At 39.8% G+C, this 27968-nt stretch overlaps 1 protein-coding gene and 1 long non-coding RNA gene across 2 annotated transcripts in view; one reads left to right on the top strand and one right to left on the bottom strand.

Moving 5' to 3' along the window:
* C4H12orf56 (chromosome 4 C12orf56 homolog) overlaps positions 1 to 8857 on the top strand; it is a 77270-nt gene extending 68413 nt beyond the window's left edge. Inside the window, exons 10-13 of the mRNA XM_006073568.4 lie at positions 1918 to 1992; positions 2514 to 2588; positions 5284 to 5462; positions 8584 to 8857. Coding sequence (XP_006073630.4) covers positions 1918 to 1992; positions 2514 to 2588; positions 5284 to 5462; positions 8584 to 8710 — 456 coding nt within the window. The 3' untranslated portion in view covers positions 8711 to 8857. The remainder of the gene's footprint in view (positions 1 to 1917; positions 1993 to 2513; positions 2589 to 5283; positions 5463 to 8583) is intronic.
* Positions 8858 to 14011: 5154 nt separating this feature from the next.
* The window catches only part of LOC102404498, a 30520-nt gene continuing 16563 nt past the window's right edge, over positions 14012 to 27968 (bottom strand). Inside the window, exons 2-3 of the long non-coding RNA XR_003108848.3 lie at positions 23253 to 23314; positions 14012 to 14892 (exon numbers count right to left, since the gene is read on the bottom strand). This is a non-coding gene — a long non-coding RNA (uncharacterized LOC102404498). The remainder of the gene's footprint in view (positions 14893 to 23252; positions 23315 to 27968) is intronic.

The raw sequence follows: 27968 nt of genomic DNA, 5'->3' as shown, positions 1-27968 counted from the left end.
TATCAGGGTTAACATTGTCTTAGTTTATCATTTCCTTACCTATCTAAGTAGTACAAACTTAGCATTAGTTGTTTAAAGTTTTACTAAAACATTAGAGGTATCAAAGTGCCTATGATGTACTTACTCTAAGAGAATAAATCGGGTTATTATAAGTTTATTTTGAGTAGGCCAACATAGAATTTCTTTAAAGGGTGGAAATGATATGATAGTTCTTGAACACACAATCAGAGTTATGTTTTAGAAAGGTCTTAAATTCACTCATTTATTCAATAAATATTTATTGAGTGTCTGTTATAAGCTAAACAGTGTGCTAGGCAGCAGGCTGCAAATAAAAAGCAAAACAGACACAACTTCTGCCCTCATAGGTTGAAGAGCCAGGCATTAATTGGTCAAATATAACATCAAATATTATTACAGACCGTATATGGAGCATCTGCAGTACGAGTTTCAACACTGGAATGAGTGGATTAGGGATAAAAGAAGAGGATGGAGACAAGACTGACCGAGGTGTTAAGAAGCTAGTGCTGTAGTCCAGCTGAGGGATGACAGGGGCCAAGAAGCAAGCCTTCCTTGACCCCCAAACAACACTAGGCTTTCTTTTTAGAGCTCTCCCAACTTCCTGTGCCTTTCTTCCACAGCCCTTGTCTCAGTGTGTAACTGTGCATTTATTTATGTGATTATTAGATTGATATCTGTTCCCCACTAGATTTGCAATCCCATGGACTATAGTCTACCAGGCTTCTCTGTCCATGGGATTTTCCAGGCAAGAGTACTGGAGTGGGTTGCCATTTCCTTCTCCAGGAGATCTTCCTGACCCAGGGATCGAACCCAGGTCTCCTGCATTGCAGGCAGACGCTTTACCCTCTGAGCCACCAGGGAAGCCCTTGTATATTCCACCAGGGTAGTAACCACGTCTCTGTTACTCTCCATTAATACAGTATGGGACTCCAGTGAGTACTGTATCTGATGCATGTTTGTTCAATAAATAAATGAAAAAAGGAAGATGGTAATTATGAAAAGGAAAGATTCCAGAAATTTTTAGGAAACTGAGTTGATAAAAATATAAAGAGTTAATATTAGATGACTTTTAGATTCTGGTCTGGGTGACAGATAACAACATAACAAGAATAGTAGGTTTAAAGGGGAAATAATGCGCTTGGTTTTAGATTAGTTTATTTGATTTGCCTTTGATATTTCCATATGAAAACATCCAGTGAACAGTATAGACAGGTCTGAATTTCCTGTTTTTGGACCTGCTGGTCTTTTGCACCTGGGCTATGAATGAAACCATGAGCAGATTATATAAATTCTGGTTCCAAGGTCTAATAGAGCAGGTGGTTTCAAACTAGAACTTCCTTGCAAAGGATACTGTTAGGGAAAATGTGGGGCCTGTAGCATGCCTACAGACACAGTTCTCATGCACCAAGTGGCCTGTGGGCTAGGAGACAGCTTCACCAACTGTTTGAATTTCTTGAGAACCACCACCACAAAATTTCTCTATCTCTACATTTACCCATACCACAGAAGGAGTTATCCTTCAAGTTGGGCATAAGACTTAATTCCTTGGAGAATCTCCTACTTCAATTCTGGGGAGTATATGTCTACATTCTTGAAAGGAAGCAGGATGGTTGATCTGAATGACACTGCAAATCAGGGTGCATTTTTCTGCATGTCAGTATTCTGTAGGCCATATCTTCTTTTCCTGACCCACTTTCTTAGCCATTATTATATGTGCAGTCATTTTATGAGAGCCACTTTTTTGAGAATGATTGAATCAAACAGAACAAGAAAATTAACCACACTAATACTTTCTATTGATTATAAATTCTTTTTATAAATACCTAAGGAGAACCAGAAGAAATGATTATTTTCTGGCTCTGCCAATGATACTGCATTGATTACTATTTAAAATTCTAGTTACAGAAGCTTATCCTGGAATATACAGATACAGCTACAGCACTTTTGTATGAGATACTTCTTGTCTTTCAGCAGGTACAATGGTTTTATTATACATCCTATATTGTGTCATTATCTTGTATGTCATGATCATTATATGATATATACTGTTGTTGTTGAGTCACTAAGTCATGTCTGACTCTTCTGTGACCCCATGCATGGTAGCCTTCAAGGCTCCTCTGTCCATGGTATTTCCCAGGCACAAATACTGGAGCGGGCTGCCATTTTCTTCTCCAGGGGATCTTTATAACTCAGGAATCATACCCGTGTCTCCTGTATTGGCAGGCTAATTCTTTACCACCGAGCCACCTGGGAAGCCCTGTTATAGGATATATATAGTCTATAATTAAAATGCTTGTATTAGAGATAATCTCCAAAATTGGGTGATTTAAATGATAGGACTACTATTGCTCTTAAGTGTTCATCTAGCTTATGTTCCTAAATACTCATCTTAAAGATTTGATTAATCAGGATAAAATGTATTTGAAAAGGAATATTTTTTTAGCTATGTTTTAACTTCATGAATATAACTTGCTTATTTCCTTGCATTTTTTTAGGGAAATCTTGGATTGGAGTCAACAAAGTTTGCTATTAGCTGGATAATGTCCTTTCTACAAAGTTGTCCTCCCATAGTAAGTACCTTCTAGAAGCAGAAACAAAACTATCACTCAAGGCTGATGAAACAGATGCTCTTGTGCTTAATTAATGACTATTTCTCTATAAGGGGTCAAGTTTATAAAACAGAAGAAAATGTACATTTGATAATTTTATTAGTTAAAATAAAATATTTTTCTATTTGGGGCCTGAATGTTTAAGATATTGAAATAACATCTTAAATGTGATTTTTATTTAATGAAAAGCCCTAAGATATACGTATAAAATAGAATTTTAAAACACTGGCTGTATAATTAAGTGAAAAACATGAACATTCATCTTAAACAGTGAGTGTGAGTTGGCGAGTATGAGTAGCACACTTTTAGTACTGTGGCCACTCTGTCCTGGCAGCCACCATCCTGGTCTGTGGTATCACCACCTCTCTCCTTGACACTCTAATTGCATCTACATGGTCTGTCCTGTCTTTCCACCAGACTATAGTCAAAGGAATCTATTCAAAATAAAAAATCTGATTATGTCATCACTTGCTTTAAGTCACGTGCTCATAATAAATGAAGACAACAAATGAAGACTAGAAACTTGAATATGGCCTACAAGGCTGTGCATGTTATAACCCTACAGCCTCATCTGGTCCCTCACTCTGCCAGCTGTGTGGGTCTCATACCCACTGCCTACCCTGATACTCCCAACTCCATCACATGGTTTTTACCAGTCCCTCTGTCTGTCTGCTTGAAGTGCTTTTTTCTTCTTTTTATACCTAATTAACTCCTACTCATCCTCAGGCCTCAGTGCCCCTTCCTTGTGTGGGGTGGAGGTGATGATTCTCCCATTCTGATTATATCAGATTCTTCCATCGTGGGCACACACTGTCAGAGCATGGCAACTTTTTCCTTTTCTACATAGGACTTGTTACTGTTGCAGTCTACACTGTGTTATTATTTGATTCTGTCTTGTGGTAGCCATTAGTGTCCATATATATTCTGGGTTTCTCTCCTTTCAGGCAAGTAGTAGCAGTACACTTCCCTACCCGCTGGAAATTAGGTGGGTCCTGGAATGTGGACGTGACTGCAATGAGCAGAAACCCCTACCGATCCTTAAGGAACATACAGCATGAGCAAATAATAAACGTTCCTTGTGTTAAACAAAGCATTGATATTTTGTGAGATTTACTACCATCACATAACCTAGTCTATCATGATTGATACAAGGTCTTTCTTCCCAAATTCCAGGGGCCATAAGGGTAGGAGCTCTGTGTTTTGTGCCAGGCACATAATAGATGTTAAATAAAATATCTGCTGAATTAACTCTAAGAAAGGCTTTATCCATTAATCTCCTCTCATCTCCCCAAACTTACTTTCCCTTTATTCATTCATGTATTTGTCCATGTAGTCAACATAGATTTAATTGGAAATATTTTCAAAAGGTAGTAATGCAAACTAAATTTTTGTTGCTAATAGAGGATTGACATGTAGTATTATGTTCTCCTTCCATACATGAACATGCTTCTTTTATGCATCAGTGGTTTCCTGCTTTGAGCTATTTTGATGTTGAGTCTGTCTTAGGGAATCCAATTGCCAGATCTGTGTGACATATATGTATAAAAACCTGACTGCAGTCAAAGGGTACACTTGTCAGGAGTACAGCCAACTGCCTTATACAGAGATTGAGCCAGGAATCTGGGTCCTTTAGCAGACATAGACTCTAACCAGTCTCAGCCCCACTTCAAAGAGTGTTGTAAAGTTACAGTCACTCCCAGCAATAGTAGTTCATATGTGCATGATGCAAGACCCTTACTTTTTGTGTGGGGTGTTTGCAGACCTCATCATCTAAACTATTGTGTGAAATTTGGGGTCCTAAGAACTCCAAGCGACAGGAAAGTTTTCTTATCAACCTCTAGGGTTGGTTCACCAAAGGAACTGAGCTGAGTATGTGGCCAGCCTGTGACCATAAAGCATGTCAGGATGAAAGATGGCAAAAGGACCACAAACAGTGTTGAAAACTTCAGTATTAATCTATTTCTAAAGAGTCTGGGTAGAAACAGACCATTTGAGAGAAATTTGCAAGCAGGTAAACTGGTGGAATCATTGAATATACCTGCATGCCAGTCAGCTCTGGCTGATTCTCTTTCTTGATTACAGCAAGATGCTAAAGAAATTAAAAATTTAATTCCCAAATGGGCATTGCTTTGTTTCCCTGCTCCAGACTCTCTGATCTCAATCTGCATTTTCCTGACACAATATTTAGTCAATATGTGTAAATGGATCTGGGTTGGGGAAACTTCAGATCACCTGCCTTACTTAGGAAGGGTCAGTAGCCACGTGAATAGAAAAGGGAAATTTTGTCAGTGCTAATTTAATGAGCATCCAGAATGACCTTCTGGTTAGAGCCTCAAAGGGTAGTAGTATTCCTTTCTGTTTTTTACAGTAGCCTAAATTTATGCTTCCAATGTTCTCCTTCTGCTTTGGAGTCAAACTCCTTTGACAGTCAGGTCTTGTTCTGATCCAGATTTTAGGGGGGCAGCTGGCAAACCCAGTCAGTCTATGGTCTGGTGCTCTCTTAGTACTAACTCAGTAAGAAATAGCACAATGCAAGAGCATCAGGGTGTCAGGGTGGCGAGGACTTCAGGCTAGATTTCTAGTTGAGATTCCAGCTAGGCAGGTGGCCCTTGCAGGTGGCATGCAGCGCGTGTGTAACTGCGTTTCCCTTGTCTAGATTACTTTTGTGGCCAGTATCGTGAAACAAGTGGTGAAGGGCCTTTCAGCTTCATTTCAGCTGCTAAGTCCTGGCCGAGCGGTTTTGTTGTACCAGCAGTTTTACATCCTGAAGAGCTGCCTGCAGTACAGCAAGACTTTAGCTGAGTATATTAGGAACAACTACAGAGAAGAATTCAGGTAAGAAAAAGTCTGACTCTCATCTTCCACAAAATCCCACTCATTTTTTATTTTCATGCAAAACTACAACACAGCCCAATATTCAGAAGATTAAGTAGGAAATTCTAATGTTTGTTTTTAATATTTTACTTTGATAAAATAGTTACCTTACTGTGGTAAGGTAGGATTTGCGGGTGGGAGGGTGTCTAAGAACTATTGCCACTTGAAGTACATTCCTAGGCCAGAAGAGACCAGTGAATCATCAAAGCTCTCTGGGAAGAACTGTTTCTCATTCACTGTCTTTATCGCAACCAGCATCTATTTCGCAGAACCGGTAATGATTTTAACATGTGAGTAACTGAAAGTAAGAAACCCTATTGAAGGAGACAATATAATTGGCTGTGAAGTAACCCAGTCATTGGGAAAGAAAAACAATTGATAAGGGAGGAATGATGAATGCAGTTATTAGGATTTTCTTTTTTGTTGTTTCATTTACCCTTCTCTTACATTCAATAACAAAACAGTAAGAAAGAACAGCAGAGTGCGTTGTTTCATCAGCCAGCTTGTTCTGCACCTCAGGGGTTCCTACTTCTATTTATAGGCCGGCAAAGCCAAATGCTCTTAGCGGTATAGCTTTGCATTAGCACCTTTAAAGGGAAAAACAAAACAAAACCCAGGTTGTGTCTAACTTAAGATGAAAAGGGTGCAGCAGGCATAGATTTGTTATTACTTTGGATGGAGACAAACATACACGGATGGGAAGGCATGTACTGTGGCCTAAAGATTTGCTTTAAAAAATTGTACAGGCCAGTGTCAGTCCTGTTTTTCCTCCATGTGGTTTTATGAGATTCTATTCTGGTCCCCATAAAAGGGTTTTGGTTGCCCCACTATGAGTTGGTGCCCAGGACCTAATTTTTTCCTCACTTTTTTTGAAGTAAAATTCATATAGCATGAAATTCACCATTTTAAACATTTTAAAGGGTGCAATTCAGTGGCTTTTTTATTTTTAAAGACTATTTTTTGACCCAGGCCTACAGCAGTGAAAGTATTGATTCCTAATCACTGGACTACTAGGAACTTCCAAGACTTTATTATTATTTTTACTTTTTTGTTTTGGTTGCACCATGTGGGATGCGGGATCGAACTCAGGCCACTTGCATTGGAAGCACAGAGTCTTAACCACTGGACCACCAGGGAATTCCCTCAGTGGCTTTTAACACATTTCACAGTGTTGTGCAACCACCACCCCTATCTAATTGCAGAACATTTTCATCACTCCCAAAGAAGCCTGTTACCCATGAAGCTGTCACACCCCAGCACCCGGCAACCGCTAATCTACTCTCCATCTCTGTGGATTTGCCTGTTCTGGACATTCCATTCAAATGGAATCACACAACATAGGCCTTTGTGTCTGGTGTCTTTCGCTTAGCATGATGTTTCCAAGGTTCATCCATGTTGTAGCATGGGTCACATAAATCAATGTCTTAAAAATAGTTATGCGCATTTAAAAATCAGAACAATGGCAACTATAGTGTCACATGCCTACATGAAAATAGTTGGCCAGGGCTCAAAAGCAGCCGGCCTCTTAGGTAGATAACACACTGTTCAGTTTGCCACTGTCTCCTCTCTTTGTCCTTAGTGTTATCCTTCCTACATGTGACACCCAAGTCTCACATACAGAAATGTTGTAACTGTTCAGTTTGTCTGGGGTGGCGCCTGGGCACTGGTGTTTAAAATAAACTCTCTAGGTGATGCTAATGTGTGTCCAGGGCTGAGAAGCAATGCTTGAAGCCATCCAAGAGTCTAGCTAAAGATTTTCTTACTTTTGTCTCTTCCCTGGTTTTTTCCTATAGTAGCTGATCCTTGCACAGTGTTGTAGCTAGGGGTGCCACACCCTACATGCTTGAAAATCCATATATAACTTTTGACTCCACCTAAAATTAACGAATAGCCGATTTTTGACCAGAAGCCATTCTGATAACATAAAGTTTATTAATACATATTTTGTATATTATATGTATCTTATACTGCATTCTTACAATTAAGTCAGCTAGAGAAAATATTATTAAGAAAATCATATTTATTGATACAGGAAGTTCATGTTGTCTTTAAAAGATGAACTGTCTATCTATATGTATCTACATTAATTTGTCTTATATGGTACAAACACTGTAGATGTTACACATATTACAATCACTAGGCAAAAGAAATAAAAAGATAATGTGAAAAAGAAATTTATGTTTATGTACAGGCATAATGGTTCATGCATTGGTAACAAAGCAGCAGCAATATGATCGCTTCATGGTAACCTGGCTTATACAATAATGAATGAATCATAATAAAATGTTTATGGCACACAGGATTACAGTCATATTCATAATATAGTATTGGAAACATTGTTACTTAAAAAAAACACGTGTGGTGATAGGCTGATACAGTTTCTCCAATTACAAGAAAGAGAAGCATACTGTATGGTATATAAGTCTTTGAAAGCAAAGTTATAAACAGTAATATGAGAACTCACACATTATCAGTTTTATATTAAGCATCGCCTCATGCCTATGTAAGGACAGGCTATCCACTTCAACACAAGTCTGTGCACAGTGTTCTACACCTATATTTATATACACTTAAACTGAAAAAAATCCAAGCCCAAGTGGATCCACGCAGTTCAAACCCATGTTGTTCAAGGGTCAACTGTACTTCACTGAGGCCGTGGGGACAAAGTCTCCTCTTCCCTCGACTTGGTCCTAGTGGGGGGGCCAAGCTTCACTCACCCCAGCTTGACTCATTTCAACTCCCCACTGTGTGTGGCCTGTGAAAACAAGACGCAGGAGCCTCAGCTCACACCGTGGTGAGGACAGTCCTAGCTTCCTTATTGATGCTTTGATAACTGATACATTATTAATGCAATTCACTTTCTTTGCTGAAGTAAAGTGCTCCAGTGAGCTGAAAGGCTCACATAGCAGAGGTCTTCTAGGTCACAAATGGAGGAGATTGGAGGGTTAAGTGTTGGTAGTCTTGTGGGTTAAACTCCCACACTCAACAGCCCTATGCCAGTAAGTATGTATTTAATGATGTGACTGGTGTGAAAAGTCTTGTTTTTAAAGCTCTCTATTTTGTTTCTTTTTATGATTTGCAGGTACTTTATTCACATGCCAGCATTGGAAAAAAGGCTCCCATTATGTTACCCTATTACCCAACCTACCACTCAACTTTTCCATGAAGTTCTGAAATTGGTTGAACAGAAACAATCTGTGAAATGTTAATAAGAGTATAAAATGTTAATTGGAAGTCAACTTAATATTTATTAGAAATACAGCTATTCCTGTATTCTACAAAAAAGATCTTATTTGAAGGTTCCCTCAATACCTCTCTGAGAGAAGTCTTTAAAAAGAAAATGTTCAATACAATGACATAAAGTGTTGCTGAAGACTAGCATTTTTCAAAAAAAAAAAAGTTTCTAAAGACATAAAAGAAACAGAAACCTATGAAGAGCAAGTGTAGAAAGTGCACCCTGATGAGTTTTGGTGTAATAATGGTGACTGGCATGAAGCCACTGTATCCAAAAATAAATTGTGGGGAGTGTAAATACTGGGCAACAGGATGACACCACCTGTAAAAATTCTAGTGATATAAGTATTCATGGAAGAAGGAGCAGAAGAACATAGGCATAGCTGTAAGAAAGGTCAGTTCCTCACTTACCATGGGGAAAGAAGCTTAGACTTGCTTCAACAAAACTAAATGCATTCTGCCACTCTTAAACGAACCTGGGGCTAATGAGAGCAGTCTCGTAGCATTTCTATGAAAGAGAAACTGTGTATAAGCAGTTATGGCTCTTCCAGTTATTTCTAAGATGTCTTACTATATCTTATGGCAGTAAACTAATCCAACAAAAACCTTCACTTTGGCATCCCTGCTGAGCTATTGGATTTAGGTTTCTAAGAACTCAAGAACTGGGTCCTCCATTCAACTTACTTAAGGGAGAATCAGAGAAGAATCCAGCACCAAAAAAAAGAGCTCCCAAGCCAGACTTGCCTGTGCTGTGCAGTGGAGAGAGAATTCAACTCAGGACATCTGATTCCTGGTTCTGGCTAAGCCACTAACCGGCTATTTGACCTGGAGAAAGCCAGATCTCATTTCAGGGCCTCCTCTACGATGTGAAAGGCTAGGTAGAACTTGTTCTCAAGTTGTCTTCCAGCTCTGACATTCTCTGCCTGTGATGAGACACTTCTTAGCATTCTGTAATGGGCAGTACATTCCTCTGTTACTCTGGCTCAGTGCCTGGTTGTACATTGATTTCAACAATACTGTTTTCTTTGGACTAAGCATTTTCCTCCTGGCTGTCATCACCATTGCCCCAGAAAGTGTCTGAGCCTTCTGCACTGTCACCCATCCAAGATTATAAGTCTTCTAAGCTTTCTAATCTAGGGGCAGAAAGGGAGCAAAATGGTGTTGATGAGTGTCCCGGGCTGTCAGATGAGGGGTTATTCCCAAGAGATGGTTAAACAGGAGAATCTGAAAAGATTCTTAGGACAAAGGCAAGCAACACTTGAAACTGGAAAAATGATGGGACAGTAGGCTGACTACTGATGATTGTGGAGCCTGCAGAATGACAAGAGGACTGACTCAGCTCTGCCTCGGCTTCCAGGCAGCGCCCTGGCCTTGGGCTAGGCGTAGCGAGGCTCTGGAGAGGGCTTGGGGGTCTCTTTCCCACGTGCCTTCTTGTCCGTGTTGCCTCTTCTCTCCCATTAGTTTTGAACCTTGGGAAGTTACTTAACGTCTCTACTGCTATTGCTAAGTTGCTTCAGTCGTGTCCGACTGTGTGTGACCCCATAGACGGCAGCCCACCAGGCTCCCCCGTCCCTGGGATTCTCCAGGCAAGAACACTGGAGTGGGTTGCCATTTCCTTCTCCAATGCATGAAAGTGAAGAGTGAAAGTGAAGTCGCTCAGTCGTGTCCAACCCTCAGCAACCCCATGGACTGCAGCCTTCCAGGCTCCTCCATCCATGGGATTTTCCAGGCAAGAGTACTGGAGTGGGGTGCCATTGCCTTCTCTGTAACGTCTCTAAGCCTTAATCAAAACAAAAATATAACCTATCCCAGAAGGTTGTCAGATTTAAATGAAAAGGTATTGTGTAAGCACGTAGTATGGTATGTGGAAGTAGTAAGGATTAGTGCATGCGTGCTCAGTTGCTGAGTCATGTGTGTGACCCCATGTGTGTGACCGCATGGACTGTAGCTTGCCAGGCTCCTCTGTCCATGGGATTATCCAGGCAAGAAATACTGGAGTGGGTTGCCATTTTCCCCATTAGGAGATCTTCCCTACATAGGGATCGAACCCATGTCTCCTGTGTCTCCTGAAATGGCAGGCAGATTCTTTACCACTGAGCCACCTGGGAAGTTTTAGGTTTTGGTACTTATTAAACTACTATCAAAGCTGGCTGAGAACTTAGAGATTAGTAAGTACTGCCCTTATTTCCAGGACCAATTTGGGGACTAGCTATTATACTCAGCCCCTAATCTATACAGCAATGAAGAACAGATTCATTTCATTATTAAACTGAAAATTCAGTTTTATATCAGCAGGAGTATGATTTCATTAGGTGACTACTTCTACTGCTCATCACCAAGGACTGTAGACTCTAATTGACATTCACAACACAAGAGCTGCATGGGAAATATTCTTCCCAAGGGTGGACAGAAAGCTTTTCAGTCATGTAAACTTTTTTTAACCTTTGATTTAAACAGCTAATTACTAACTGATCAAGCAGACTTTGCCATTCTGTCCTTATGGTGTTCCTAATTGATTCATAGACAGGGTGAGAATACACATATGAAGAGTTTCTTCATTTTAGTGAAATCTAGATAATCCAGAAACTATGTTAAGAGGGAAAAGCCTAAAGTCTCTCTGATTGATGATGTATTTTACTTATTTCCACACTGACTCTCACTGGTAGTGCCACTTTTCAGTGTATAGAAATGCCTGAGTATGGTATTAAGTATGGTATTAAACATGCTATAAGGCATTTGCGAAAAGTGGTCACAGCTTGTTGACTGGTGATATGTTTCAGCCAGTGGCATTATATTTTCTCTGAGGTTAGAATCACTTGTTTTCTATTTAATGTATTTGTATAGTAGAGAGGTTTCAGTGATAAATGTAGAAGAGAAGCTGGAAATTTCTTGAAAAAATGAATTTAATGGGAATTTGTGAGCAATCTTTAATAGTATTAACTCACTCTGATTTCTCTTTGTTCACTATATTTACTTCTAAAATGCAATACTGACTTGTAAGTTCCACCTGAACTTGGCTCCCTGTAGGAGGAAGACAGTCAGCAATTCTTCATCCCATCAGACCAAGCACTCTGTGCCTGTATATCTGTCTTTTGAATCTGAAGATTTTTACATTGAGAGGAAGGCAGAATGATTCTGGCTGGAAATAGGGGTGGTATAACCTTGTGACCGAGAGTCCAGATGCTTTGTCAGCAAGACCTTGTTTTGATTCTTGCCCATCTACTTGTTAACTGACTTTCAGCAGGTTATTTAACTTCTTTCAGAACTTCCATTTTGTCAAGCATAAGTTAATAGAAAGTCTACCTTTAGGGTTTTTGTGAATACTCATTCATTCATATATAAACAAATAGTTGTATGGCCAGAATACAGAGACAAACCATATGGCATTGCCATTTTCAAGTTCAAAATTATCAATATCTGCAATCTCATATGGTTCAAACAAATAAAAAAACCCTCAATCTATGGTAGCAATTATCCTAACTCTAAACTCTAGAAACACTAACTCACTTTAAGAAGTTATACTTTAAATACATGTCATTAATTCTAATTTTCCAGGTAGTATGGCACTTTGTTATAACATGGCTTATTCTTGCACAGATTTGAATGAACCTTAAATCATGTATTAACAGTTCAATTACAAATTATTAAGTGGGCATAATATAATTTAAAATGTTCAAATAGAATTTAAAATTTTCTTTCCTGCCTTCTGCCCAAATAAAGAAATCTGTTCTTCCACCAGTCTGCTCCTCCTCAGTGAATTTTGCTTCATTCACCCTACCACTCAAAAGAGACAGTTGGGAGACCTTTGTGTTTTCTCCTTGCTCTTCATCCTCCAAACACAATCCATTAGCAGCGCTTATTGGAAATTCCTTCAAAATATATGAATAACCTACTGACTCCTCATAATTACTCTATTTTTGTCCAAACCTCCATCACCTAATGCAATAAACTATTTCATTACCTTGTTTTCACCCTGACTCCTACAAAACCCTTCTCTAAGGTGAGAGTGGACTATTCTTTTGAACAAGGAAATCAATACAATTTATGACTTTAAACCTCTTTTCTTCTCATTACCCAAGATGAAATCCAAAGTCCTTACCATGGCTTTCAGGACTCCTAATGACCTGACCTTTGACTACCTTTGTGACCTAATCCAATCACTCTTCTCATTCACTACTCCCTAAGCACATGGGCCTTTTATGGTTTTCCTTTAAACCTCCAAGTTCTTTCAAGGCTTGGACACTTGCACTAGCAAATGCTTCCCCCGCCACCCCCCCACCCCACCTCCAGACTGTCAAGTGTCACTTCAAAGACGGCTTTTCTGATCACTCCAAAGTGGCCTCCCAATCACTTACCTCACTTTATATTTGTTTACTTACTTATTTTCTGCAATGCAGGAGTTTAAGAATGTAAGCTTCATGAGGTCTGGCCTGCATTCGTCTTATTCATGACTATATCCCAACATCTGGGATAGTGCTATCCCAATATCTGGCTACTCTACAAAGTGCTTCTTCTATGTTGAGTTTAGCATGGGCTAAAGAAACATGTAGAAGGAGACCACAGACAGGAGCGCCAGCCCCAGCTGCCACATAACAGCAAACTCATGAAAAGGCCCCAAGTAATACTTCTAGAAGAACCACCCAGGCAAGCCACAGAATTATGAGATATAATAAAGGGTTGGATTTTCTCCAGCTTTATTGAGGTATAATTGACTAATAAATCTGTAAGGCAGTTAAAGTAAACAATGTGATGACTTGACATTCTTTGAAGGGGAGGGGAACCATTTAAGCGCTACTGTCTTAGCAAATTTCAACTATATAATACAGTGTTATCAGCTATGGTGACCATGTTACACATCAGGTGAACGTGAATATGAAGTCACTCAGTCGTGTCCGACTCTTTGCGACCACATGGACTGTAGCCTACCAAGCCTCTCTGTCCATGGGATTTTCCAGGCAATAGTACTGGAGTGGATTGCCATTTCCTTCTCCAAGGGATCTTCCCAACCCAGGGGTCGATTCCGGGTCTCCCGCATCGTAGACAGACGCTTTACCGTCTGAGCCACCAGGGAAGTGTTTTTATGTGTGTGTGTGTGTTTTTACACATCAGGTACTCAGACCTTATTCATCTTATAATTGAAAGTGTTTATACCCTTAAAAGTTTGGAGACGTACCAACCTCTCCCTATTTCCCCATCCCAGCCCCTGGCAACCACTTTCTACCCTCTATTTCTATGAGCTTATCTTTAAAAAAAAAATAAGTGTGATTTTAAGCCTCTAAGTTTTGAGGTGGTTTATTATGTAGCAATGGGTAAACAGAACAAGGACATTTTCATTTATTTTAAATACATTCTATCAATGTTAGTGTAATTCCAAATTAGATCATTTGCCACAATCAAGCACTCTAACCAACATAAGTATTTTACTTATCTGTTCTTCCAACTTTTTTCTAAAAGTTGGCTGAGTGAGTGAAGTCGCTTAGTCATGTCCGACTCTTTGCAACCCCATGGACTGTAGTCTACCAGGCTGCTCCATCCACAGGATTTTCCAGGCAATATTACTGGAGTGGGTTGCCATTTCCTTCTCCAGGGTATCTTCCTGACCCAGGGATTGAACCTGGATCTCCCTCATTGTAGACAGACGCTTTATCGTGTGAGCCACCAGGGAAGTCCTTAAAAGTTGGCTAAACATGGCTAACATCATAAAATCATTTTCCCTTTTGTCATTTTAAATGGATTAGACAGTATTCCACAGAATTCTGATCCTTTTAAAATGGGATTTATATTTGTCTAAGCACAACAGGGTCCACACTGTCACTGTCCCTTACTGGGCAGGAGCCCTTGGAATCTCACAGCACAAATAACAGCCGACTACTTCAGTGCTGACAGTGTATGATGAACACCAAGAGGACCAAGACTGCTTCTGCCTTCAACCCGTGATCTCTGAGCCAGTCGCTAGAAGGGACTGATGAGGAAGTTATACAACTTGGAGGAGATAAGGTTTTGAAGGTGTACTGGTTATATATCAGAGATCTCTGGCTTCTGGGTTTAGGAAAAACCTTGGGGCAAAGGGTTTTCTTTTCTTTCCTTTTGTTTTTCTATTTTTCTTTTCCTTTCTTGTTGTCTTCTACTTGGAAGGTGACTTCGCAGAATTAAGGGGCTAGAGGTGGAACAAGAGAAAAGAAAGCAAGATTAATATTTGCCCCAAGATTCTGAGAGGCAAAGGGGACCGTTAAGTTTCCTTCTGGGTGGTCCACTCCTTTGAAGACCCCAGGAGAGGTGTAGGATTTCAGGGCATAAATTGTGCCTATAAATAAAGATGCTGGATTTGATGGAGCCACTAATTCCCTTCCTTCCTCTTTCTACTTGTGGTGGTGATGCAGAGGGAGTAGTTAGTGGCAATGGTAGTGACAGTGGTTAGTGATTTGTTTTGCCAGCAAGGAGGACAGTAGAGGCTTCCCAGGTGGTGCTAGTGGTAAAGAACCTGCCTGCCAGTGCAGGAGACAAAAGAGACACAGGTTTGATCCCCAGGTTGGGAAGATCCCCTGGAGAAAGAAATGGCAACCCACTCCAGTATTCTTGCGGAGAATCCCATGGATAGAGGAGCCTGGTGGGCTACAGGCCATGGGGTCACAGAGAGTCGGACATGACTCAAGTGACTTAGCAGAAGCAGCAGGGCAGTACAGGAGGTGGAGGGTGTAGATCAAGTGGAAGAGGGCCACTGTGGGGTTCTGTGGGCTATTCTGCAGTATTAGCCATTATTTAGAACATTGTTCCTACATGGAAATTACTCTGTCTTCAGCACAGCTAACCTGCAAATGAATTTAGAAAGGACTCATTTATAAAGGGCGTATTTTATATCCTGGGGCTTCACAGGTGGCTCCATGGTGAAGAATCCACCTGCCAATGCAGGAGACATGGGTTCTGTTCCTGGGTAGGGAAGATCCCTTGGAGAAAGAGATGGCAACCCACTCCAGTATTCTTGCCTGAGAAATCTCAGTGACAGAGGAGACTGGTGGGCTACAGTCCATGGGGGTCGCAAGAGTCAAACACTACTTGGCAACTAAACATTTTACATCTATTCCCAACTATAACCACCAGGGGGCAAAATTGGACAAGGAAGACAGAAAAACAACTGCTCTAGGAGTTTTGATTGATAAACTTTTAATTCCTGCTGATCTTCAAAATTAAATTAATTTTTGTTGTCAGCCTTCTTTAATACGTACTAACATAAATCTAAGTGTGAGAAAACTGTTCTTTTGTGCTCAGTCGCTTCAGTCGTGTCTGACTCTTTGTGACCCCATGCACTGACACCCACCAGGCTCCTCTGTCATCCTCTGGGGGATTCTCTGGGCAAGAATCCTGGAGTGGGTTGCCATGTCCTCTGCCAGGGTACCTCCCCGACCCAGGGATCGAACCTGCAGCTCCTCTGGCTCCTACATTGCAGGTGTATTCTTTACCAACTGAGCCATCTGAGAAGCCCCCATATGTTCTTATAAAATCAGCACAAATGTATATTTTAAAGTTTACAAAATTAAATGTAAATTAATATCAATGTCACACGTGATGTTTTGCTCAAACTCCACCTCTCCTCGCAAAATGAAGATGGTAGAATGTATCACAAAGGCCCTTAAGTTCTTCAGTCTCCTGGCATCACATTTCACTGTGCTCTTCAGAACTACCACACATCTTTACGTACAGGCCACGCTAACCTCAGACTGTCCCTTGGCTTGAACATTTCACTATGTTTGAAATCTGCTTGTGTTCTTTTTTTTCCCCAATGTATTGCTATTTTTTAAAATTTTCTTTTAAATTAAAAGAAAATTTTTGAAATATGGTTGATTTACACAGCCACAGTGTTATTTATTTTTTGCCACGCCCTGCAGTATGTAGGATTCTAGTTCCCCAACCAAGGATCAAACGGTGCTCCCTGCATTGGGAAGGCGAAGAAGTCTTAACCACTGGACCACCAGGGAAGTGCCTGCTTCTATTCTCTTTTTGGCTGAGAACACTCAAAGTTCCCCCACTTAGGGACAAACAATGGCCCAACATAAACAATGCAAACACAGGCATTCCACTGAGACAAAAATGAAACTTTAAACTTCCTAAGAAACTCCACAGACTTTCAAGCTGAAGTTCAGACTCCAATTTGAGAGGCTCTGCTGCAGAGGCTAAAGGGCTCACAATGTTTTAAGTATGGTGACTTAACATCATGGTGTCCCTGGATGGTTTACGCTTTTTTTTTCCCCAGCACCTCTGCTATATTTTCAATAGTGTCCTCATTTGGATGATAAAGTAATACAGTTATATCTGTACCCTGGTTAGAAGCCAGTCTCGGTGTGGAATTTTAGGATCAGGAAAGATCTGTGCCTTAGCACTGGGAGTTAAGAAGCAAAAGTTAAACCTACTTAGAGAAGCTTCTCGGGCTTTGTTGAGAAGCATATCCAGTCTAATGTGAGTAAAGCTTCGGGGGTTCAACCAAACTTTTGACATGTTCTGATCTTTTGTGACTCAGAAGCATCAGGGGTTCCCCTGACTCCCCCATATTAACAAAACACCACCTCAAAACACAGGCTGTAAGAAAGGAAATATTAATACATAGAGTAAAAGATTTAATCACACTGAGGATTCTCTGATATTTGAGAGCATACAAGGTCATTTTTGGGTAGGAGGGGTGAAACTTCTGAGAAGGCCACATTTACTCAGAGGAGCTGGAAGACTGGACAGCAGTTTTGTAAGTGTATGACATAATTTGGCTAGCATGATGCTTTGGGCTTGCTACACAACAAAATGATTCCTCACCGCCAAGTCTCAAGACCAAATTCAGTTGCCAATGAGACTTCAGATGGTTCTGTGTTAGCACTAATGAAAAGATGCCACAAAAGAGTGATTTTTAAGGAAGCGGAGAAATATTTCTCTAAAATGGCCTATAGACAAATTTGCTGAGACTGGTCTGCTGAAGTGGATACTAATGACAGCATTCTGGCAACTCTGAGTTCTCATTCCTTCAGATGACGACTATTATTAGCATTATTTCATATTTATCAAGCCCCAACTGGAGCAACTTGTCATAATGGACAGGGAAGAGAGAAGGGGAAAAAAGCACCATCTGTCCTTGGCATATGTGCTGGGGACACTCAATGCGGCGACAATGTCTAAATAAGGTCTGTCAGAGGTTTGGGAGGTTTCACACAATTTTCAAGGATCTCGCTGTCCCAGAGAGTTTGGATTTAGTTGGACTAATTTGGAGTTAGTTGGATACTTAGGATGTACAAAAATTAATAAAACTGGGTCTCTGTTCTAAAAAGCTAAATTCACTAAGCTAAACTGAGTACAACCTTCAAAACTTTTGCCATACCATCTGTATTTTTATTTACTCCACATTTTTCTAACATCATTATTTACTCCATATTTTTCTAACATCATTTCTAGTACCTCTACCTAGTTTAGAGTATCTGGGAAATCATGGGAGTTGATGTTCTAGATATATATATTTAAATACTTGTGCTTACATATTTCTAATATGTATTTTTAAATAAACACAATTCTAAAAATTTTAAATGCCTTTACCTTGGACTATCTAAAATCATCTTTGTACCACTCTATGGGAATGATAACAGTAAGGAACACTTAAAGAAGATATTACAAGGGTAGAATAAGTCAGATGGTACAGGTATAAAGAAAGGGTTACAGGAAATCACAGAAAGAAGTTTAATTCTGACTGGGTTCATTAACAAGGCTGAACTCAGAAGATTTAGTATTTGTGGAGATTTTAAAAGTGTCCACTTGGGTAATATTATTTCATAAGTGTGCAATTTTTTTTCAAACTAAAGAAGATGGCAAAAGATTTGACAAAGCTTGGTGATGAGTGCACAGATACCCCTATATTAGAAAGATGATGCTGTTAAAGTACTGCACTCAATGTGCCAGCAAATTTGGAAAACTCAGCAGTGGCCACAGGACTGGAAAAGGTCAGTTTTCATTCCAATCCCTAAGAAAGGCAATGCCAAAGAATGCTCAAACTACCGCACAATTGCACTCATCTCACACACTAGTAAAGTAATGCTCAAAATTCTCCAAGCCAGGCTTCAGCAATATGTGAACCGTGAACTTTCAGATGTTCAAGCTGGTTTTAGAAAAGGCAGAGGAACCAGAGATCAAATTGCCAACATCTGCTGGATCATGGAAAAAGCAAGAGAGTTCCAGAAAAACATCTATTTCTGCTTTATTGACTATGCCAAAGCCTTTCACTGTGTGGATTACAATAAACTGTGGAAAATTCTGAAAGAGATGGGAATACCAGACCACCTGACCTGCCTCTTGAGAAACCTATATGCAGGTCAGGAAGCAACAGTTAGAACTGGACATGGAACAACAGACTGGTTCCAAATAGGAAAAGGAGTACGTCAAGGCTGTATATTGTCACCCTGCTTATTGAACTTCTATGCAGAGTACATCATGAGAAACGCTGGGCTGGAAGAAGCACAAACTGGAATCAAGATTGCCGGGAGAAATACCAATAACCTCAGATATGCAGATGATACCACCCTTATGGCAGAAAGTGAAGAGGAACTAAAAAGCCTTTTGATGAAAGTGAAAGTGGAGAGTGAAAAAGTTGGCTTAAAGCTCAACATTCAGAAAACAAAGATCATGGCATCTGGTCCCATCACTTGATGGGAAATAGTGGAAACAGTGTCAGACTTTATTTTTGGGGGCTCCAAAATCACTGCAGATGGTGACTGTGGCCATGAAATTAAAAGACGCTTACTCCTTGGAAGCAAAGTTATGACCAACCTAGATAGTATACTGAAAAGCAGAGACATTACTTTGCCAACAAAGGTCCATCTAGTCAAGGCTATGGTTTTTCCTGTGGTCATGTATGGATGTGAGAGTTGGACTGTGAAGAAAGCTGAGCGCTGAAGAATTGATGTTTTTGAACTGTGGTGTTGGAGAGGACTCTTGAGAGTCCCTTGGACTGCAAGGAGATCCAACCAGTCCATTCTGAAGGAGATTGGCCCTGGGATTTCTTTGGAAGGAATGATGCTAAAGCTGAAACTCCAGTACTTTGGCCACCTCGTGCGAAGAGTTGACTCATTGGAAAAGACTCTGATGCTGGGAGGGATTGGGGGCAGGAGGAGAAGGGGACGACAGAGGATGAGATGGCTGGATGGCATCACTGACTCGATGGACGTGAGTCTGAGTGAACTCCGGGAGTTGGTGATGGAGGCCTGGTGTGCTGCGATTCATGGGGTCGCAAAGAGTTGGACACTACTGAGCGACTGAACTGACTGTATGCTTGAAATATTTTATGATAATAATAAAATGTGTCTAGGATTTGGAGAAGAGAAAAGCATTCCAAGAAGAAAAGAAAGTATGAGTGAAAGCACAGAATCCTGAAATTCAGGTGAGGTGTCCCCAACAGAGGGCTTCCCCAGTGGCTCAGTTGTAAAGTATTCTTGCCTGGAGAATCCTATGGACAGAAGAGCCTGGTAGGCTACAGTCCACGGTGTCGCAAAGAGTTGGACATGACTGAAGCGACTTAGCACATGCACATCTTCGATAGAAGGTAAGCGCCAGAAAATTAAGTTGTAGCAGATCATGTGGGACACTGGCTAAGTGTTCCTGAAGAAGAGGTCTGCAGGCATGGGACATCCCTGGAGGTTTCTGATGAACAATATATAACCAGAGAAGTAGATTAGGAATAGAACTCTGGGAGAGAACTGCAAGATGTGGCGAGCCCAGATTTGGAAGGATCTAATAATAATGACTCAAGTGAAAATATGGTAGCCTCCCTAAGACCCATAACATCCTGATTTGCTCCCTTGTTCTGCTCGTTTGCATCCCCTATTTTTATTTTTTAAAAATCCATTTCTAGTGGGCAGTGATATTTCCTCCTTCCTATCCTATATTCTTTGCAGTCTCATCAACTATATTGTAGACAAGTCTCATCCAACTATATTTTCTGTAAATGAACCGACAGTAAACAATTTATGCTTTGCAGGCCATGCAGTCAATGTTGTAACTATTCAGTTCTGTTGCAGGGAGAAAGGCAGCCACAGACAATACAAAATAAATTGGTGAGACTGAATTTCCCTAAAACTTTATTTATAGACACTGAAATTGAAATTTCAGATAAATATTCTTCTTTTTATTTTTCAACATTAAAAAAATATAAAAACCATTCATAGTTTTCACACTGTATAAAAATAAACTGTAAGTTACAGAAATGCAAAACAAAACCTAACGAGATATCATTCCTCACCCCTTGATGGCTATAATCAAAAAGACAAATAATAACACATGTTGGCAAGAATATGCGGAAGCTGCAACCCTCATACAATTACTGTGAGAATTATAAAATGTCACGGCAGCCTTGGACAACAGTTTGGCCGTTTCTCAAACATCTAAGCAGGGAGTTATATATGATCTAGCAATTCCACTCCTACGTATATACCCAAGAGAAATGAAAGTATATGTCCACACAAAACACTGTACACAAATGTTCATGGCAGCATTATTCATCACAGTCAAAATGTGGAAACATCCATTTCATTCTTTCGGCAGTAAGAAAGAAAGCATTGCTGTGCCACAACCTGGATGAATCCTGAAAACGTGCTAAGTGAAAGAAGCCAGTTGCAAAAAAACCACCTATTGTATGATTCCACTTATAAGAAACGTCCAGAATACACACATCTATAGACAAAAAACAACAAAGAATACGAGAGCTGGCAGGTTTTGGCGACAGGGAGAGGAACTGCTCATGGGTGAGCGTTTTCTGGGGATATGTGACGAAAATGTTATAAAATCAATTGTGGTGAAGATAGTGCAACTCAATAAATACACCAAAAAACCCACTGAACTGTACACTGTAAAAGGGCAACTGTAGGGCATGTGAATTATATCTCAATAAAGCTGTTAAAACGTAAATAATGGGCTGCAGGCTAACTGGTCCCGCAGGTGGGTTTTCCAGCCTCTGCAGTAGACACCGGGTGAACTGGCTGCTCTCAGGAGCTTACTAGTAGACTCGGCTATTTCAACTTGGAAAATTCAGTTTAGGAGAGCTGGAAGATAACTAGACAGGCTTTTGTTCTTGGGTCCTGCTGATGAGGCAATCTATAAGTCTCACAGATGTGTGATATAAGCAACGATGAATTTCCGTTTATAAAGTCAGGAATTTAGCCCACACACTCAGATACACTCAGATTCTTTGTGGTTTTCAACAGAGGTCCTGCAAAGCCACTAGGCTTCGAGGACCTTCACCTGGTCCCAGACGAGCTGCCCAGGCAAGTATTTTGTCCATCTTTATTCCTATAGACCAGCTGGCTGCTTAGCTTAAATTCTCCAGCGTCCCATGATTAAAAGACAAAGCTTTGGGACTTCCCTGGTGGTCCAGGGGCTAAGAGTCCACGCTCCCAATGCAGCGAGTCCAGGTTTGATCCCTGATTAGGGAACTAGATCACACATGCCATAACTAAAGATCCCATGTGCCACAACCAAGACCAGGAACAATTAAGTAAATAAATAAACAAAAACAAAGCTTTCTCTCATTACCTCTTTAGAGAGGCAATGTGAGGTGTGACGGTAAATTTAATCTAAATTTTTCTTCTTATAATTCTTGGCCAAGGCAACTGCTTAGATAGTTTATGTACTGAAACTGTGGCACTAGGCATTCATTCCACAAATATTTATTTAGTAGGTATGTGTCAGGCACTATTCCAACCACTAGAGATACAGTAATAAACAAGAAATTAAAAACCCCTGACTTCATGGCATGGCATTTATATTCTAATAAGATGAAGTCTCTTTCCATCATGAACTACTATATTATCATGAATTAATCTTGAGTAAGACTCCTGTGCTTCAAGAGAAGTCATTTCACCTCTCCCTCTGTTTCTAGACAGGACAGATCTATATCATCCACAGGGAAGTCCTGTGAATTCTGTCCACAATAGAATTTCAAAACACATACTTCTTCCCATCTTTACTAGTCCAAACCAATATTATTAACACCTATGTTACAGCAATAGCTTTTTTAGGGGTCTCCTGAATCTTAAATGTCTCCACAGTTACTTTTAAAATAATAAAATCTGATTACACCCTTTTTATTTAAAACTTTCCAATAGCTTTTTCATTTTTCTTAGGATTAACTCCAAAATATATAACCTAGCCCATAGTGGCATTACATGTTCTGGTCCCTACCTACCTCCCCTCAAATCACTCTACCCTCGGCTCAAAATTTTCCTACCACATCGGCCTTCTCTCTTTTTTTCCCATCCTTCCCCACCCCGTTTTCTCTTTATCTTGAGTATGCCAAGCCCCTTCATACCTCATTCATACTTGTATTCACAAAATTCAGCTTCACTTTCTCAGTAAAACTACCTTCGACTTCACTCTATCATAGACTTTGAGTTATTAGACAAATAAATTATGTTATTATTTACTTAATAAATGCCATCTCCAGTAGACTATGAGCTCCTTACAGGGGCCTTATATCATTTGCTTATGATTATAATTCCTTACCTAGCTCAGGATCTGGCTGATCACAGATGCTCAACAGATGTTTTCAATAAGAAATGGATATTCTGAAAAACATCAATTAAGACAGGAAGACTATGAAATTACTTTAAAAATGTAAAAGTATTTTAAGTACATACATCATAACATAGAATAAAGAGAATGAGAAGAAGGATAGAAATATGATTAGAAAAGAAGGAAATGAGTTGGGGAGAGAGTGACAAAAAGAGAGGACATAGAGTCACGGCTCTAAGCAAGAGAAGAAGCGTGGTAAAAAGAGAATTTCATTTAAAATAAAAACTGGTGAGGGTTTGACTTAAGCATCATTTATTTTAGGAATAATGCTTTTACGAGACTTGGAAAGTTATAATTTAGGACTGCTACTCAGGTAGCAGTCAGAATAAAGACCATCTCAAATTTTTGAAAAGGACAGTTTTTTCCACTTCTTCGCATCTTTTGTCTTAAATCTTTAGAATCTTCTGAATGAGATATTACACGCCTTCCTCAGGAGAACTAGAAGTTTTAGGAAATAAAACACGTAGTGGTGTGCCTGCTTTTAAGAGGGAAGCTTTCAGTTCACTTCCAGCCTTAATTCTTGGATAATCTGTGCTTCATCTCCTCTCTCTTCAACTTCTGCATGTGGTGGTAGCTAACTATTTAAAAACGGGAGAGAATATTTAGTTTTATTATTAAGTGTCAAGACGAGGTCATTTGTAGAAAAAATGTTTAGTAATATGCAGAAAGCACAGCTCCAAAAGTCTCCATGAAGACCTTTGCCCTACATGTAAATGGATAAATGGATGGAAATGCCAATTTTAAGTAACACAGGTGAGAACAACAGAACTGAATGATCAGAGGAATTAACATTTAATGATACACACATACTTAGGGAAAAAACACTCAAAAGATCTCTAAGGAATATAAGATATAAATTTTAATGATGTTACTAAAAGAACTAAACAAGTCCATCATCATTTAAAACACAGGGAGAGTCCTTTTGTCTTAATGAGGGCTCCAATCTTTTACAGAATTGACTAGAAAGAAATTGTTGACAAATACAACTCCAATCTATTTGGGAGTTTAAATAGTGTCCATTTATGAGAACAACATTTATATTCTATTAAGAAAACTGATAAAATTTTCTGGGGTTCACAGTACAGCATTAGTAAAACTGAATACCATAATTATTTCAACAACTAATTACTGAGTTCCTACTTTTGCATTCCAGCTGAGCTATTTCAAATCCTAAGCAACGATGCTGTTAAAATGCTGCACTCAATACGCCAACAAATATAGCAACTCAGCAGTGGCCACAGGACTGGAAAAGGTGAGTTTTCGTTCCAATCCCAAAGAAGGGTAATGCCAAAGAATGTTCAAACTACCACACAATTGCACACATTTCATATGCTAGCAAAGTAATGCTTAAAATTCTCCAACCCAGGCTTCAACAGTATGTGAACTTAGAGATGTTCAAGCTGGGTTTAGAAAAGGCAGAGGAACCAGAGATCAAACTGCCAACATCCACTGGATCACAGAAAAAGCAAGAGAATTCCAGAAAAACATCTACTTCTGCTTCATTGACTATGCTAAAGCCTTTGACTGTGTGGATCACAACAAACTTGAAAAATTCTTATAAAAGAGATGGGAATATCAGACCATCTTACCTGCCTCTTGAGAAACCTGTATGTAGGTCACGAAGCAACAGTTAAAACTGACATGGAACAATGGACTGGTTCCAAATTGGGAAAGGAGTATGTCAAGGCTGTATATTGTCACCCTGCTTATTTAACTTATATCTAGAGTGCACCATGCAAAATGCTGGACTGGATGAAGCAAATGCTGGAATCAAGACTGCCGGGAGAAATATCAATAACCTCAGATATGCAGATGATACCACCTTAATGTCAGAAAGCAAAGAGGAACTAAAGAGCCTCTTGAAGCTGAGAGAGGACAGTGAAAAAGCTGGCTTAAAACTCAACACTCAAAAAACGAAGATCATGGCATCCAGTCCCATCACTTCATGGCAAATAGATGGGGAAACAGTGGAAACAGTGGCAGATTTTATTTTTGGGGGGCTCCAAAATCACTGCAGATGGTGACTGCAGCCATGAAATTAAAAGACGCTTGCTCCTTGGAAGAAAAGCTATGACAAACCTAGACAGTGTATTAAAAACAGAGACATTACTTTGCCAACAAAGGCCCACATAGTCAAAGCTATGGTTTTTCCAGTAGTCATGTATGGATGTGAGAGTTGGACCATAAGGAAAGCTGAGTGCCGAAGAATTGATGCTTTTGAACTGTGGTGTTGGAGAAGACTCTTGAGAGTCCCTTGGACTGCAAAGAGATCATACCAGTCAACCCTAAAGGAAATCAATCCTGAATAGTCATTAGAAGGACTGATGCTGAAGTTGAAGCTCCAACACTTTGGCCACCTGATGCAAACAGCCAATTCATTAGAAAAGACCCTGATGCTGGGAAAGATTGAAGGCAGGAAAAGGGGGAGACAGAGGATGAGATGGTGGGATGGCATCACTGACTCAATGGACAAGAGTTTGAGCAAACTCTGGGAGATGGTGAAAGACAGGGAAGCCTTGCATGCTGCAATCCACGGAGTCACAAAGAGTTGGACACAACTGAGTGACTGAATAACAACAACAACAATTACTGAGTATCAACTATGTGCGAGTTACTGTAAAGATGAATAAGACCCAGTGCCAATCTTTAAGATTACTACATGGCAAGCTTGTAATACATTAACTATAGAGATAATTATGTAATAAAATAGTTGAGAATAAATGACCAGGAGGTACAGAATTTTATGAGTTAGAAGGCAAAGAGGCTTGGTTTTACCTTTTTTTTTATTTTATTTTATTTTTAAACTTTACATAATTGTATTAGTTTTGCCAAATATCAAAATGAATCCGCCACAGGTATACATGTGTATACCCTTACTGAGATCATCAGTAAAATTTTCATGAAGGAAGTAGCATTTGAAATGAGGCTTGAAAAACAGTAACTTTTTCATATTCTGGGATATGAGAGAAGAATATTCCAGGCCACTGGTACAGTAATAGCAAAGGTACAGAACTGGGAAAGCAGGAGAGATTTTTAGGCAACTTAGTAACTATTTTGCCAAAGTATAAATTGGATGTTTTGGGGAGAGGGCAGTTGGATATACCACAACTGGACAAGTAGGCTGGAGTCAGGTTGTGAGGAGCTTTTCAAATTTGTTCCCTCACTTCTTTAACACTGACTGAGCACCTGTGCCTGCCATTGTTTTAAACAAAGGGTCAAAAAACAGGAGAGGAGAGTGCTGGAAGCATGTCAACTGTGTCTTCACAAACATTCACCACTATAAGCCTAAACATTCTTTTCATAAAATGAAGTCATATTATTTGTCTCCTCCCCAAACTTCATACTGAATTAGTCAGGCTTATTAATGGTGGTACCTGAGTCCATGAGATCCCTGTCTCACAGGGTTTCAAAAGTAATTTTGGGAAAGAAAGAAACACGTTTGCAACCAAATATACTTTTCACTATACACTCTAATTTCCAGGAACTAGGTCAAATTCCTTAGCAGGTTTGGAAGGATTTAACCTATTCCTCTCTGGCAACGGCAACCTCTGCAGCTTGTTCCATGAGAGGCTGGTCCCATGTGGTTTGTCCCAATGGGGCGATATCATGACGATAATCACATCCCAGTAGCTGATCCACTGACCAGCCAAATTTGGACTTTATCAACTGGAAGCAACTGCTAAAGAATTCTAAGGACAAATTCTTGCAGCTGTTTTCAGCCTCAAACATGACTGGAATATCAATCTGTAAGCTGGAGGTCGCACATGCTGAGAATATGTTGAAACTACAGGAACCCAGATTTAAAAGTGGCAAATTTAGGCACCACTCGCCCCCGCCCCCCAGCTATTAAAACAAAGAGGTTATGTCCACATTTAAATAAGAAATGTGGGATTCATTTTGATATTTGGCAAAACTAATACAATTATGTAAAGTTTAAAAAATAAAATTAAATTTAAAAAAAGGGAAAAAAAATAAGAAATGTGAAATAACAAAACATTAAGAGTAGAAATGAAAGTCATTGACATGCAGGGCAATTATACAGATGAAAAATTAAAATGAAATGTAAGAATATATTAGGGAAAAGGCTACACTAAAAATTATCATTCATTCAAAACATTGTAATAATAAGGCTTCCCGGGCTGAGTGTTCATTGAATATAAGATGCCCAAAAAGCTTTCTCAGTTTGAAGTTCAAATCTGGGGAACTCCCTGTCCTCTGGGCTTTAACCCAGGCCTGACATTACTCACTCAGGAACTGCTGCCAACCTTGTCTTTGCATCCAAGCAGAAAACAGCACTGCAAGTCTTCACAAAAAGCCTCTGGGCCTTGAACGGCCTTACTGGTGCAAGTGAATTTACTTACTCATCTATCTACTACTCACATGTTAGTCTTCTAATAAGATAAAGAGTCTTAGAGGACCTAATCTTTGTCCTTTCACCCCCTCCAATCTGAAATGCACGTTGGGCCAGTCCAATTAGGAAAATGGCCTAGCTTTGATCCTCTAGATAAATATAGGAGGTTTTTTTTCTTTCTTTTTTTTTTTCGGGGTGGGGGGATTGTTGCAAGGCTTATAGGATCTTAATTCCCCAATCAGGGGCTGAACCCACCCCCTCGGCAGTGAAAGTGCAGACTCCTAACCCCTGGACTG

The sequence above is a fragment of the Bubalus bubalis genome, chromosome 4 (genome assembly GCF_019923935.1).
Source record: "Bubalus bubalis isolate 160015118507 breed Murrah chromosome 4, NDDB_SH_1, whole genome shotgun sequence".
In the NCBI taxonomy this organism is placed as follows: domain Eukaryota; kingdom Metazoa; phylum Chordata; class Mammalia; order Artiodactyla; family Bovidae; genus Bubalus; species Bubalus bubalis.
This window is presented reverse-complemented; position numbering and strand designations above follow the sequence as displayed.